A 15,007-nucleotide genomic window follows, 5' to 3' on the forward strand; every position below is an offset into this window, starting at 1 on the left:
TCATCAAATTTTAGGTTCCAAATAATGAAAGCGCTATTTGTAATAACGTTTTAGCCTAATTTGAGATATCCGTCCAAACTAGGCCTAGTTTGAAAATTAAGATGCAAAAGATTAATATGAAAAAAACCCCAACAATAGTCAAGGGAATAAAGGCCAGTTCAGTATCTGCTCAAAAAAAAAAAAAAAAAAAAAAAAGGACATTTCAGTAATTTCAACACATGAGGAGTTTAAAAAAACCAGTAAAACAGTCAAAAGCTTACCAAAACTCGATCTGGAGCTTCACACACAGTTTCTCTTCCACCCTCTCTCTCTCTCTATCTCTCAACAAACTTCAAACTCCCACCGCGATCAGAATCCACCACCACCGCTCCACCACCACCACCACCACCACCACCACCACCGTCGCTCTGGTCCGTCCACCCCAGTAACAAGACCAGAACGCAGATCTGATCCCTAGCCACCACTACAACACCTCCGCCGGGAATGGCTTCTTCGGAAGCCGATTCCCGCCTGAACCAAATCCTCACTCCTGCCCTCGACAAGATCATCAAGAACGGTTCTTGGCGCAAACACTCCAAGCTCGTCCACCAATGCAAATCGGTCCTCGATCGTCTCACTTCCCCTGAAAAATCAACCCCATTGAGTCCCACCACCCCTGACAGCACCACCACCCCCAACAACCAATCAGATCTCGACACCTCATCTCTCCCCGGCGTCCTCCACGACGGCGGCCCCGTCGAGCCCTCCCTCGCCGATTCCGAATTCATCCTCATCCCCATCATCAACGCTTGCTCTTCCGGCAATCTCAAGATCGCCGATCCAGCCCTAGATTGCATTCAGAAACTCATCGCTCACGGCTATCTCCGTGGTGAGGCTGACACTTCGGGTGGTCCCGAAGCCAAATTGTTGTCCAAATTGATCGAATCGGTGTGCAAATGTCACGATTTGGGGGACGAATCGATCGAATTGTTGGTACTCAAGACTTTGTTGTCTGCGGTTACGTCGGTTTCGCTGCGAATTCATGGGGATTGTTTGCTTCAGATTGTGAGGACTTGTTATGATGTGTATTTGGAGAGTAGGAATGTGATAAATCAGACTACGGCCAAAGCGTCGCTGATTCAGATGCTTGTGATTGTGTTTAGGAGAATGGAGGCGGATTCGTCGACGGTGCCGGTGCAGCCGATTGTGGTGGCGGAGCTGATGGAGCCGGTGGAGAAGGCGGATGCGGACGGGACGATGACTATGTTTGTGCAAGGGTTTATAACCAAGATTATGCAGGACATTGATGGGGTTTTGAATCCGGCCACACCTGGGAAATCGGGGCTGGTGTTGCACGATGGGGCGTTTGAGACTAGGCCTACACTAGAGTCGACGAATCCAGCTGATTTGTTGGATTCGACCGATAAGGATATGTTGGATGCCAAGTATTGGGAGATTAGTATGTATAAGACAGCGTTGGAGGGACGAAAAGGGGAATTGGCTGATGGGGAGATGGAGAGAGATGATGATTTGGAGGTTCAGATTGGGAATAAGTTGAGGAGAGACGCTTTTTTGGTGTTTCGGGCACTTTGTAAGCTCTCGATGAAGACTCCGCCAAAGGAGGCATTGGCGGATCCACAGTTGATGCGTGGAAAGATTGTGGCGTTAGAGTTGCTGAAGATTTTGTTGGAGAATGCAGGGGCTGTCTTCAGAACTAGTGAAAGGTACTTCTTGGCTGCATCATACCTTATGATAGGTTGTCTGAATTCCATTTATGCAATTGAGAGTTTTCAACTATTCAAATTTTGGTTTATGTATTTCTCTAGGTTGTGCTGAAAATGGAAGTGAAATCTAAAAACCTAAGCATTTAGTTGAACTTGTCAAAATATAATCTTTTTAGGGTTCCCAGCAGCCTTATAAGTGTTCTTGATATGATTTTTGATCTGAGGATTTAAATGGTGAGATATTTTTGGAATAGAATTGTTTGAGATATGGCGGTGATCAATAGTGGTTGATTGTTGAAGGCAAATGACTGATAGCTAATGATATGGTAGAATAAATGATTTGATCATTAAATGCGTGTTAAAGTTCACATTTAAACTAGATTTGAGGTAGTAAAACAAGTAGCATTTGCTTTGAGAGAGATTCTCCCCCTCCTCAGTTGTGTACAAGTATGATTCGTTTGTACCCCTTGAGAATCACTAGTCAGCTAAGGTATTATGTCAAATCCTTCCTTATAGTTGCGACGTGGGATGTATTCTTACAACCTAAGTATTTTTGAAACATCAAAATATGTTGTTTCAATCACACAGGAGCAACGGATTTAAAAGTTGTTGTTTTGTCTCCCATTCAACAATTTCATTGAATAGTGAGATCCATTTAGTTTCGTATAAACCAAACCAAACCAAACCAAATCGAGCCTTAAGTCCCATCAAATGGCGTCAGCTACATGAATCCTTCTTCTCCAAAGCTAGTGATAAGTGCTTCTCTAAGGTGTTGCCATGTGCGAAGCTTTTGTTTTCTTTGTTGCTTGTTTGTCATTTTTCTAAAACATTACCACCTTATATTAAATGTAGTTGAAATTTTAACATTCTTTAGGGATATGGCCATGATATGCTAGAATTTAGCCCTCTCATCATCCCTCCACAATATAGGCTTGGGATGAGGTCCAGGGGTCATATTTCTTTTTAAGGACAATTTTGGAAAGGAGCTCCTAATCTCAAATCAATCTCATTGTTGTCCCTACATAAGGGGTGTTTGGGAAGATAGTTAGGCTAAAATAACACACTAAAAGACAAAATATATTAAAATAGCTAATAAGACAAAAATGTTACATCTAACCTAATAATTATTTCACTTTTTCTCTCAAACCATCAAATTAACTACAAAAAAAAGCCAATCAACTTTCCAAACGCAACTATTTTGGTCAGGTTAAAATAGCCAAAAAGTCAAATAGGCAACTAAAATAGCTAACTTCCCAAACGAGGCCTTAGATTCCTTATATATTTGATTCTGGAAGAAGAAATTCGTATTTGATATTTTATAATCCCTCACTTGGATAAGATAGAATTCCCATTTTTCCATTGATCCTATTTATTTTCCAAGTATATTATATTTGCTTCCTTTCCACTTGACTAGGTAGATTTAATCCCATTCGAATATGATGTATCATTTTCTTATTGTCTTCATTGGAGAAGATGTTAGACTTCCTTGAAAGGGGATTTGGCATCCAAATGGCCAAAATAGCCAATCAACTCAACTACAAAAAAAAAGCCAATCAACTTTCCAAACACAACTATTTTAGTCAGGTTAAAATAGCCAAAAAGTCAAATAGGCAACTAAAATAGCCAACTTCCCAAACAAGGCCTTAGATTCCTTATATATTTGATCATGGAAGAAGAAATTCGTATTTGATAGTTTATAATCCCTCACTTGCATAAGATAGAATTCCCATTTTTCTATTGATCCTATTTAGTTTCCAAGTATATTATATTTGCTTCCTTTCCACTTGACTAGGTAGATTTAATCCCATTCGAATATGATGTATCATTTTCTTATTGTCTTCATTGGAGGAGATGTTAGACTTCGTTGAAAGGGGATTTGGCATCCAAATGCCCCCCCTGCCCGAAAACAAAGAAGCACAAACACTTGTACCGATGAAGCGTGTTATGTTCGACACTCTTTAGACTCCTAAAAGTGTGTCTGACACTTCTTCAATGTGTCTTCATTAAAAAAATCAAATTTATAGCATCAGATACTTTAGTAATACTTCGCGAACAATTCATCGACGCTTCTTGAACCCTCCAAATACGTCCTATATGATGAATGATATGCATCACGTATCTATTGTACATCACATCATGTATTGTATATTGTATTATAAGATATATTTAACATAAGATATACATTGGCAATACATATTGATTTTTCTCTGAACATATCAAATTATAAGCTATGTATTGTGAATTGTGAGATATTAATAACATTAGTAGATAGAAATTAAAGTAAGGGAATGGTAGATATCATACGACAAGAATATTCCCCTTATTGAATATTTTTGTTATTTTAGGAACTAGGAATTTTATGTATGTGGGATTGAACTTAAAGTAATATTTAAAGAAACAAGTTAAATCAAACAAAGCCTTAAATACTATCAAATGAGGTCGGCTACATGAATCCTTCTTCTCCACCTGACTCTATCAAAAGCCATTTGGTTAGTCAAACTAAGGAGATTCATATCTTTATTTACTATACTAACCCACATCAATCTAGGTTTGTCTCTTCCCCTAACACGTCTCTCTATCGTTACTATATCGCATCTTTCACTACTACCTCTGTTGCTTTCCATTGTATATGACCAGATCATCTCAATTTATTCTCTCTCAACTTATCTTCTATCGGTACTACTCTACCCATTCGAATGTACTCATTCTTAATACTGTTTTTTCTAGTCTTGCCACACATCCACCTTAGTACCCTCATCTCAACAACACTCATCTTATCTACATGTTTTTTAATTGTCCAATATTCCGTCCCATACAACATCGCTGGTCTAATGGCCGTTCTATAGTACTTTTTTTTTTTTATCTAGTGGGTACTTGTTTATCGTATAGTATCCTAGACACACTACTTCACTTAAGCCACTCACTTTAATTCTATGGATCACATCTTCTCTAACCTCCCCCGCTTTGTGATAATCAATCCTAAATAACAAAAATGTTCACTCCTAAGTAGTTCTTTGTTCTCAATCTTCTGTTTTCATTGTTACTATTTCTAAAATTACACTCTATGTACTCTGTCTTAGTTATGCTTATCCTAAATGTTTTAGATTCAAGTGGTTCTCTCAAAGTCTCCAACTTAGTGTTAACTACTTCTCTAGTCTTATTCATAACATAATATCATTTGCAAAAAGTATACATCTATGACACATCATCCTGAATATTTCTCGTCAACTCATTAATAACTAAAACAAAAATATAAAGACTTAAGTTTGATCCTTGGTGTAACCTCACAATAATTGAAAATTTGCTTGTATCTCAAGCCGGCAATCTAACAGTGGTCACCACACATTCATACATGTCTCTAATCACATCAATATGGCCTTTTGTCACCTATTTTTTCTCTAACACACACCAGATTACATTCCGAGGCACTCTATCATATGCTTTCTCAAGATTAATGAAAACCATATGAATCTCTCTTTTCTTTTTCTTTCTCTATACTTTTCTATTACTCTTCTCAAAAGATAGATCGCTTTCATTGTTGACTTACCGGACATAAATTATATCTGGTAATCGACGTTCTATCACTTCCTCTCACACTTTCATTATATGACACATCAACTTGATTTCTCTATAGTTGTTGTAATTCTGGACATCTGGACATCTCCTTTATTTTTATAGATTGACATTAAAGTACTCTTCCTCCACTCCTCTAGCATTTTCTAGGCAACAAAATCTTGCTAAATAACTTAGTCAACTAAGCAATTCCCTTCCTATCCAAATATTTTCAAGCTTCAATAGGGATATCGTCGAGTCCTAAAGCCTTATTCGATTTTATCTTCTTAAGTGCAATCTCCACTTCAAAGTTTCTAATCCTGTGATAGAACCTGTAGTCTTGGTTTTCCTTATTACTGGCTACTTCCTCCCCTTTTAAGCTTCCTCCATGTTCTTCATTTAAAAAATTCAAACAATAACAAATATGAATAAAAGAATTTATATACAATTTTTTATTGCCTTCATGATGCAATTAGATATTTTGCATGAAAATCAAGCACATACATTTTTTTAATTGATTTGTCAAAATTTTTATTTAAAAAAATAATAAATATGAATAAAGCATTTATATACAGCACCATAATTAAATTCATATAAAAATGTAAATGTCAGACATCAAAGAAATAAAAAATTGATAAACACACTTGTCACATTTGTGTAACTGATCTTGAGCAATTAGACCACACTTTGCCACACTCAATGAGTACAAGAAAGGTTCATCACCGATGACTCAATTTGGAGAGGGACAGGAAGCCGTAGAGCACACGATGGGAGAGAGTCGAACACGTGGGTCGATTGAATTTGGAGAGAGAGAGAGAGAGAGAGAGAGAGAGAGAGAGAGAGAGAGAGAGGAATCTTTATTTGGTAAAAGTCATAAAGAGAGAGTGTTAGAGGGGGTTGAGAATGATGGGGGTAAGAATGTTGTTACCAAAGTGGGTTTTGGTAGCATTCTATTTAATGTGAAATTATTTTATGACGTATTGATAATTTTTTATTAAAAAATAAGAAGTATGCATTCGATGCATAAAATTGAGAGATTTATTTACTTGGGTTTTGTTAATGAGAGTCCTAAGGGCATTGGTTAACAAAGCTTAAAATGGTTGCATATTCTTTACGACACTCTTTTACAAGGAATATACAACCATTCAAGCATCTTGACGAGTGCCTTTAGGGTATTTGTTAACAAAAACCCTCTTTATTTATGGGAGTGGGACTATACTTATTTATACAAGATGCATGATCTATTTTTTTGGACAAATATTCTATACTAAAAAAATAAGGATACTAGGAAAGGTAATTCTAAAGGGATTTGTTTTAAAAAGTTAGGTGAGGCCATGGTTCCCACCCCCCCTTCAACCCACCTTGCTTCTGACCTTTGATTGGAGATGACTTATAGAATAAACAGAAGATGGGCTAAGTGGAGGTAATAGGTTTGTGTTGGGTGTGGTAAAATGAGGATAAAATTCGATAGGAACTCATTTCATGAGATGGTGAATGAGGCATCAATTGGGGATAAATTGAAATAAAATTGACTTTGATGGTTTGGGTATATGCTGTATAGATCAATAATTGTGCTATTGGTATGGTAGGCATTGGGGGGATGTTCAGGGAAGCGGGAACGGGAAAGTTGAGGACTGCATTGAAAGTGGGTTAAGATAGTGTAACAATATATGGTTGTTTAACTGAAATATGCCCTAAAGAGTAGAATAGGAAAAAAATAGGGCACAGGTAGCTTATTTCCAAATAGTTGGCTTTGTTGAGTGGAGTTGAATGCATTTTGTTTATTTAGATTTTAGATTACTTAATAAAAAGCATGAGATTCTAATTTTTCATCCCAAAAAATTTGATGATTGATAGATGGTACATGCGCATGGTAGGTTTCAAGGATTGAGGAGTGGGTCACTTCTAGGCTAAGAAGCACACACTTCTAAGAAGATGCGTGTTTGTGTCCAATACTGACATGTGTCAACACATATCCAAATGTGGCATTATTTTTCTAATTCTATAAAATTCGGATTGCTTCGGACACTTGAGGGATGCACAACATATGATAAGTTTGAACAAAATAACTTAGAGGACAAATGCAATGATAAAAAAAACAATGGAGATTTATATCTATTATTTTTTTTTTGGAATTATTGTTATGTTGCTTTTTCTTTTTACTTTTTTTATATTTTATTTAGGTATTTTAATTTTTCAATGAAATATTCATATAATAAATATATAAAACTATAAATTTTGATCGTGTCCCTCACATGTTGGGTCCTATGTATTTTAGAAATTGATGTGTCGGCGTGTCCATGTTGTATCCGTATCCGTGTTCGTGCTTCTTTCTAGGTTTATCAATTATTTCCCATATGAACATGCTTGGTTAGTTTTATGTGATAGAGGAAAAAATATATAAAGAGAAAATGGTGCTGAAGGGAATGGCCTTATGCAAAAAAGTAGAACTAAAACGTATCCCTATACAACAAAGCATACGTCCATAGTGTCTATAAAGTCCAAAAATCCGTCAATATAAGTATTCACCCTTTTTGAGACCCAACTATGCAAAATACTCAAAATATCTACCATTCAGATGATGAGTTGGTGACTTAATATCATCAAAAGATTGTCAGTTTCTTTCTCCCCACAAACAATGCATCAAACAAAGCAGTGTTATTGACCATACTCTTTTCGGAACGGTGGAAGTCGTTGAACAGTTCCAACACTGTTTTAATGGAAAGGCCAATGAAAACCAAACGTACCTAACAAGAAAGACCTCATTTCTCCTGTCCCCATATAAAATAAGGAGGTGAACTGCCAATTTTGTCACCTCCTTGCACATTTAACACCATTTGAGAAGAACTTTCTTCTTTGATCGGATTACCATTGGTAAGAATCTGCCCATGGGCTGTCTCCCACCCAAAAGAAGCAACCTTAGAAGGAACTTAGTATTCCATGTGCCTTTCTGAGAAGAAAGATCATCAATCGTGCCAGGCAATTCCTTAGTGTAGATTTGACCTTTGAGCCTCCCCTGATTTGGAAGCTGTCCATGCATATACCATCCTTTCGACTTCCCAATTCTCCATATTTAGATGTGCAAGAATCACAGTGGTGTTATTACCTCAATATCTCTTTTGTGGGGAGTAGAGATTTGTCTGATTAGTTTTATGTATTTCATCTTTTATTGTGATAGGTTTTGGTTTCTTTGTTAATTCATTATTCCTTGCATGGGATCTTAAGTTTCAACTTACTCTATACATGTCTTTGTTGAAGAATGAAAGAATTGAATGGCTTAGTCTAGAATGGAAACTAGCTTGTGTATATATACTGATAGAGATTTACAAGATAGGAAATAACGTAAAAAGAAACAAAATCAAGACCTAAGCAATGGTCATACAATAAGTCCTAATTAATTCTAATTCCAACACTCTCCCTCAAGCTGGTGCGAAAACATCCAATAAACTTAGCTTGACAATAGATGGTTGAAGTAATGTTGGACCAACATACTTTGTGAACATATTAGCTAGTTGCTTAGAAGAAGAGACAAATGATGGACTCATAATATTAGTCCGAACCTTTTCTCGAATGAAATGTATGTCAACCTGAATGTGTTTCGTCCGCTCATGAAGTATTGAATTAGTTGATGACATAATAGTTGATTTGTTGTCACAAAACAAAAGAGAGGAAGCATCCAAATCCTAACTCTGCAAGAATGGAGTGACGCCACAAAACTTCACATGTAACCTATGCCATTGTTCGATACTCAGCTTTAGCAGAAGACCTAGAAACAATAGCTTATTTCTTATTTTTCCATGATATAAGGTAATCACCATAAAAAGTACAGAAACTAGACGTTGACCACCTATCAGTTTTAGATCCTGCATAGTCTGCATCAATGAAACAAGAAAGCCATAATTGAGGATCAGCTGTGAAAAATAATCCTAAACCAGGAGAAGTCTTCAAATGTTGGAAAATATGATAAACCGCATCAAGATGCTCTACGAGGTGCATGTATAAATTGACTTACAACACTAACTGCAAATGTCAAGTCGGGTCTAGTATTAATAAAGTATATGAGACAGCCAACTAGGCGCCGATACATGCCTGGATCCTTTAGTAATTCGCCAGATTCTAATGTAAGCTTGAGGTTAGGGTCCATAAAAGTAGAAGTTGGCTTACACCCTAGCATCCCAATGTCTTGAAGAAGATCAAGAACATACTTCCTTTGGGACAACAAAATCCACCAATGCGAGCGAGCAACCTCAATACCCAAAAAGTATTTGAGAGGACTCAAATCCTCAATATCAAATGTTTGACTCAAATCTCTCTTTACTTGTGTTATGCCAACTGAATTATCACCTGTAAGAATGATATCATCAACATAAACAAACAAAATAATACACTAACCAGTGGGAGTTTTGCGAATAAAACAAATATGATTTGAGTGGTGCTGAACAAATCTCATAGATAAAATAACAGAACTAAAGCGGCTGAACTAGCCCCAAGGAGACTGTTTAAGCCCATATAAGGACTTGCGCAGTCAACACACTTTTCTTGCATACTCCCCCTTAGCCTAAAAATTAGGTGGATGATCCATATAAATAGTCTTAAGTAAGTTCCCATGCAAAAAGACATTCTTAACATCAAGCTGATGCAGAGGCCAAGAATGTGAGGCAGCAAGAGAGATAAGGAGCCAAACAGAGGTAAGCTTGGTGACTGGTGCAAAGTTAGCCCCAAAATCCTTGCTAGAAACTTGAGTAAAACTCTTGGCAACAAGTTGTTCTTTGTAGTGGGCCACATTAACATCAACAAGATACTTAATAGTAAACACCCATTTACAGTTAATAGTCTTTTCACCAAATGGAAGAGAGATAAGTTGCTAGGTCTGATTCTGTTCCAAAGTTGCCATCTCTGTTTGCATAGCAGCCACCTACTTGGGATTCTGAAAAGCTTCTAACACAAAACGAGGAATAGTTTCCAACTTGAACTTGCCAAGGAAGGAACGATAGGTAGGGGAGACACTGTCATAAGAAAGATACTGGGAAATAGGATGATTAGTACTGCAAACATAACCAAGATGATCAGGGGGATGCCTATTACAAGGAGGGTTGTGACGAGGAGTAGTAACCAAAGGAGAGGAATAACTTGACCCATGTATTGGAGGGGTTGTTGGCAGGGGATGAGGATGACAAGAATATACCTGCAATGGAGGAGGAGAAGGAGCAGCAGCATCAGCTTCAACCTTAGGAGAGACAGTCTCAACCTTATGAAAAATGGAAAGAGGCTGAACATCAATTCTACAAACAGGATAGCATGGAACGTCACATCACAAGAATGATAGTACCGACGAGTGTGTTAAAAGGCGCGCCTAAGCACGCACTTAGGCGCAAGGCGCACCTGAGGCGCCTCAAACAGCTTGGGGTGAGGCGTAGTAGGAAATGCGCATTTGAGGTGCTCACCTTAGGCCTAAGTTTCATTTAAATTTTTGCTCCATCCTTATTATTTTATGGAATTACAACTCCTTTAATATAAAATGTAAACACATGCTTTAAGTCTCAATTTTCATATAAAAAAAACTCTAGGCATTAAGCAAAAGCTCTGGGATTGCAAGATGGATATATGGCTTTGGAATTCTTTTCAATTTAGTAAATTACAACAGTTTCGGGCCAATGATTGAAGCTATCAGGCAATTTGGTCCCGATTTAAAAATTAAAGACACAAAGGTATTATATGGTGTGAATTCCTTATCTAAAAAAAAAGTGAATCATGTTAATAAATTGATAAAGAAAGATAAATAGTATAGGAAAAAATAAGATTGACTGTTATTTTTGAGAAATGTTTGAAATGTTGAATGTTATTTTTCATGATTTTTGGAATATTGAATGTCATTTTATTTATTTATTTATTTATTTTGAAATACTAAGAATATTTGTTTTATGTTAAAAACTTTGCCTATATTAATATTTTGGTTATCTTCAACAATTTACGCCTTGTTTCGGTGAGGTGCGCACCTTGCCTCACGCCTCATGCCTCACGCTTAATCTCCTGAAGACCTTAGCTCCTCAATGCGCTTGGAGCTTTTTAAAACACTTCCTACGATTGCTAGGATCATAACACCGATATCCTTTGGATATAGTAGAATACCTTACCAAAATATATCTAACAGCCTTATCATCTAACTTAGTGCGAGTAGGACTCCGGTTCTGAACAAAGCAAGTGCATCCAAAAACCCGAGGTAGGAGAGGAAAGAGAGTCCTAGTAGGGTGTAAGGACTGGAGAGGGGCACGACCATGCAAAACATGACTAGGACTACAATTAATAAGATAAACCGCAGTAAGAACAATATTATGCCAGTAAGACTTGGGTACATTCATACCCCTTAGAAGACAATCAACCACAGACATAATGTGACGGTTTTTCCGTTTAGCAATCCCATTTTGTTCAGGAGTATTAGGACAAGTTGTTGAAGCATACCGGCCTGATTAAGATGAGAACGAAAAGCATCAGAGATGTATTCCCTACCATTATCAGATTGGATATTTCGAACAATAGTGTGAAATGGGTTTTAACCATCTGAAGAAACTGAACAAATATGGAAAAGACATCAGATTTACGCTTAATAAAATAAACCCAAGTACAACGAGTGTGATCATCTATAAAGGTCACATAATGTTTATGCTAGACAAAGCAGTAACAGGTGAAGGGCCTCGAACATCAGAATGAATAAGATCAAATATAGAAGGAGCACGATGCATATGAGGAATATAAGTAGTACGGGGTATGTTTAGCTAACTTACACATTACATTGAAACTTATGAGTCTGACAAGCTTTATTAAAATTTGGAAATAGTAGACATAAATATTGAAAATTTGCATAACCTAGACGAGTATGCCACAATGCTAAAGTCTTAAAAGAAAAAACATAGGAGGATAAATCCCCAGGTAACACAAAAGCAAAAAAAGCTAAAAAGAAGCAGTTGATCTGGTGGATCTTCAAAGTAGTATAAACCGTCACACTCATATCCCCTGTCAAAAATCTGCTTCGAATTTAGGTCCCATAACGAGCAAGAATCGGGAAAGAAAATGACAACACAATGAAAAGCCTTGGCAAGCCGACTCACGGATAAGATTATATGCAAAATTAGGGACATGTAGGACAGAAGAAAGAGTAATATCAGGAGATAGAGTAACACTACCCTGATGACGAACAGAGGTAGCAAAACCGTTAGCAAGACAAATAGTTTGGGTGGTAGCAACAACTGGAGAAAAGAGATAGGAAAGCTCACCGGTCATGTAGTCATTAGCCCCAAAATCTAGAACCCAAGTATGACGTACAGAGCGAACATGGAAAGTAGTAAGAGTACTTGTAGCCAAAGTGGCAGTCGAGGATGATGGCCTTGAAGATATCATAGAACCAAGTTGAGCCTGAAGTTGACCAATCTGAATATGAAGGAGATGCAAATCTGGAGTAGTGGAACTCGGGACAGTCCCCACAAAGCAGTATGAGAGGAGTTAGATGGATGAGCACGTGAGAAACGTTGTCTCAACTCAGGGTGGAGTTTGAAACAGTGAGCCTTAACATGGCCTAGTACTCCACAATGATGACAAATTACCTTCCCAATGGAAGAACGAGACCCAGTCTGTGCAACAAGACCCATCTGCTCAGAGAAGACAGGAGGCTCAGGGATTGGAGTAGAAACAGGTGGAACCAATTGACGGCGGCGCTCATCGCTATCAATAATAGCAAAGGCCTCAAAAAGGGAAGGTAGAGGAGATGTGTTTAAAATTTGAATACAAAGAGACTCGAACTCAGATTTTAAACCCATCAAGAAATGATATGTATGTTGTTGAGCAAGTCTCTTGGTCACAAGTGAAGTAGCAACCAAGATTAGTTAAAGGCTCATATATTGAGCCACTCTTTCCATTGTGCCTAAAAATTCCCAAAAAATTCAGCCACAAAAATATCCAAAGCAGACTGAGAAGCACGAGCAATATCCTGATAAAGCTCAAAGATACGAACTTCATTATGAGCATGAGCATACATCTGAGATAAGGTGTGCCATAAACTAGGAACGGTATCACGATATAAGAATATATGATAAATTCGGTCCTCTACAAAATTGAACATCCATCCCAAGATAAATTGTCAATATCCCATTGACCACATGTAGAATCTGTAGCATCCGATTGGGTAGTGGTAGATGAAAGCTAACAAGTTTTCTCCTTTCCCCCCAAATGAGTTTAAGGGAACGACTCCAGGCAGCGAAATTTCTCATTCACACACTTGTAATATGATGAACCGGAGTATGGTGTGAGAGGGAAAAATCTGGATTCGCTGGAACGAGTCTAACAGGAACCATAGGAGAAATATCAGACTTAGGCCTTGTTTGGCATAAACTAAAAAAGTCAAAAAATCAAAAAGTCACTATCCTATTTAAGTCGCATCATCTTATTTAAGTCACATCACTTCTCTACCACATCACTTCAAACCCAACCCATATTTCATAAAAAGTAAAAAAGTGCACTTATTTAGATCATCCCAAACAACCCCTTAGTTATGGTGGCTACAGAAATAGGTGATGTGTATAGCTAACAATCTAGAACTATACACAAATCACAGAACAATTGCTACCGAATAACCTGGTAGTCCATTAACAAAAATAACGAAGAAAAAAAATGCTTACAACATCAACACCAAGTCCTAAAATAGGGACAAAACCTGCTGAATTGCCCTAGAAGGGCTGTCGGCTGGAAATAGGACTGCTGAATAGCCTAGGGATGGTTGTCGGTTGTAACTAAGGTGATAGGCCAAGGAAGAAGAAGGGTTGACTGGTGAGGAGAGGGATGGGTAAGGGCCAGGAGAGAGAGAGAGAGAGACAGAGAGAGAGGGGCTGTCGGAGCCTAGTGGTGGCTGGCTAAGGGCTTGGGCTTGGGCTTGGGCTTGGGCAAGGGTGGAAGTCAAACGGCTGAGATGGAAGTAGAGAGAAAAGGGTTAGGGTTTGGCTCTGATACCAAGAAGAATGGCAGAATTGAATGGCTTAGTCTAAAATGGAGACTAGCCTGTGTATATATACTGATAGAGATTTACAAGAGGAAATAATGTAAAAAGGAAACAAAATCAAGGCCTAAACAATGGCTATAAAATAAGCCCTAGTTGATTTTAATTAATTTTAATTCAAACAGCATTCCCACGTTTCTTTAATTGGGAAGAAAATATGCTTTTGGAAAAAGCCTTGCTATTATTATGACTGCATGTGAAGCTAAATAGTATTACTAACTTCTGAGCTATAAGTTGTTACTACACTGTAAAGTTGTCAAAATTGATGTTGGACTTTTTGAGTTCCTTTGTTTTCAATAATACCATTTTAAGAGAAAATTTGTGGTTCATTCACTTGTATAATAGCATTCATTGTGAATTTGGGTAAAATCATTGCTCACATAATAGATTTAACAGGTTGGGTTTGATAGTCACTGCATCTCTGTACAATTTTGAGAAAATTATATAATTACTATGAAGCCGACATGTGTCGAACACAGACATGCTTCAGACACGTAGTGGACACGTGTCAGACACTCTAGCTAACCTGTCCCCTTTTTTTTTTTTTGAATTTTTCCAGCTGGACATGCTTGGATACGTTGTGGACACATTAGAGACACAAAGAGAGAAACCCTAACTCGTTAAACACAGAGAGATAAAAACCCTAACTAATTGAATATATATATAGAGAGAGACAGAGGGTGAAGAAGAACTTGTTAAAGTCCTAAAT

The 15,007-nt window shown here is 37.5% G+C and overlaps 1 protein-coding gene across 5 annotated transcripts in view; it reads left to right on the forward strand.

The window, feature by feature from the left end:
- Positions 1-254: 254 nt before the first annotated feature.
- LOC114307924 (brefeldin A-inhibited guanine nucleotide-exchange protein 2-like) overlaps positions 255-15,007 on the forward strand; it is a 42,218-nt gene continuing 27,465 nt past the window's right edge. For 4 of the 5 annotated variants that reach the window (XM_082916627.1, XM_082916628.1, XM_082916626.1 and 1 more), the window contains exon 1: positions 258-1,703. In XM_082916627.1, the coding sequence (XP_082772753.1) occupies positions 484-1,703 (1,220 nt within the window). In that variant the 5' untranslated portion in view covers positions 258-483. Of the gene's footprint in view, positions 1,704-15,007 lie in introns of all 5 variants that reach the window. The other variant, XM_028253379.2, reaches the window with a different exon arrangement.

Source organism: Camellia sinensis, chromosome 2 (assembly GCF_055761805.1).
Source record: "Camellia sinensis isolate YWXY chromosome 2, ASM5576180v1, whole genome shotgun sequence".
NCBI lineage: Eukaryota > Viridiplantae > Streptophyta > Magnoliopsida > Ericales > Theaceae > Camellia > Camellia sinensis.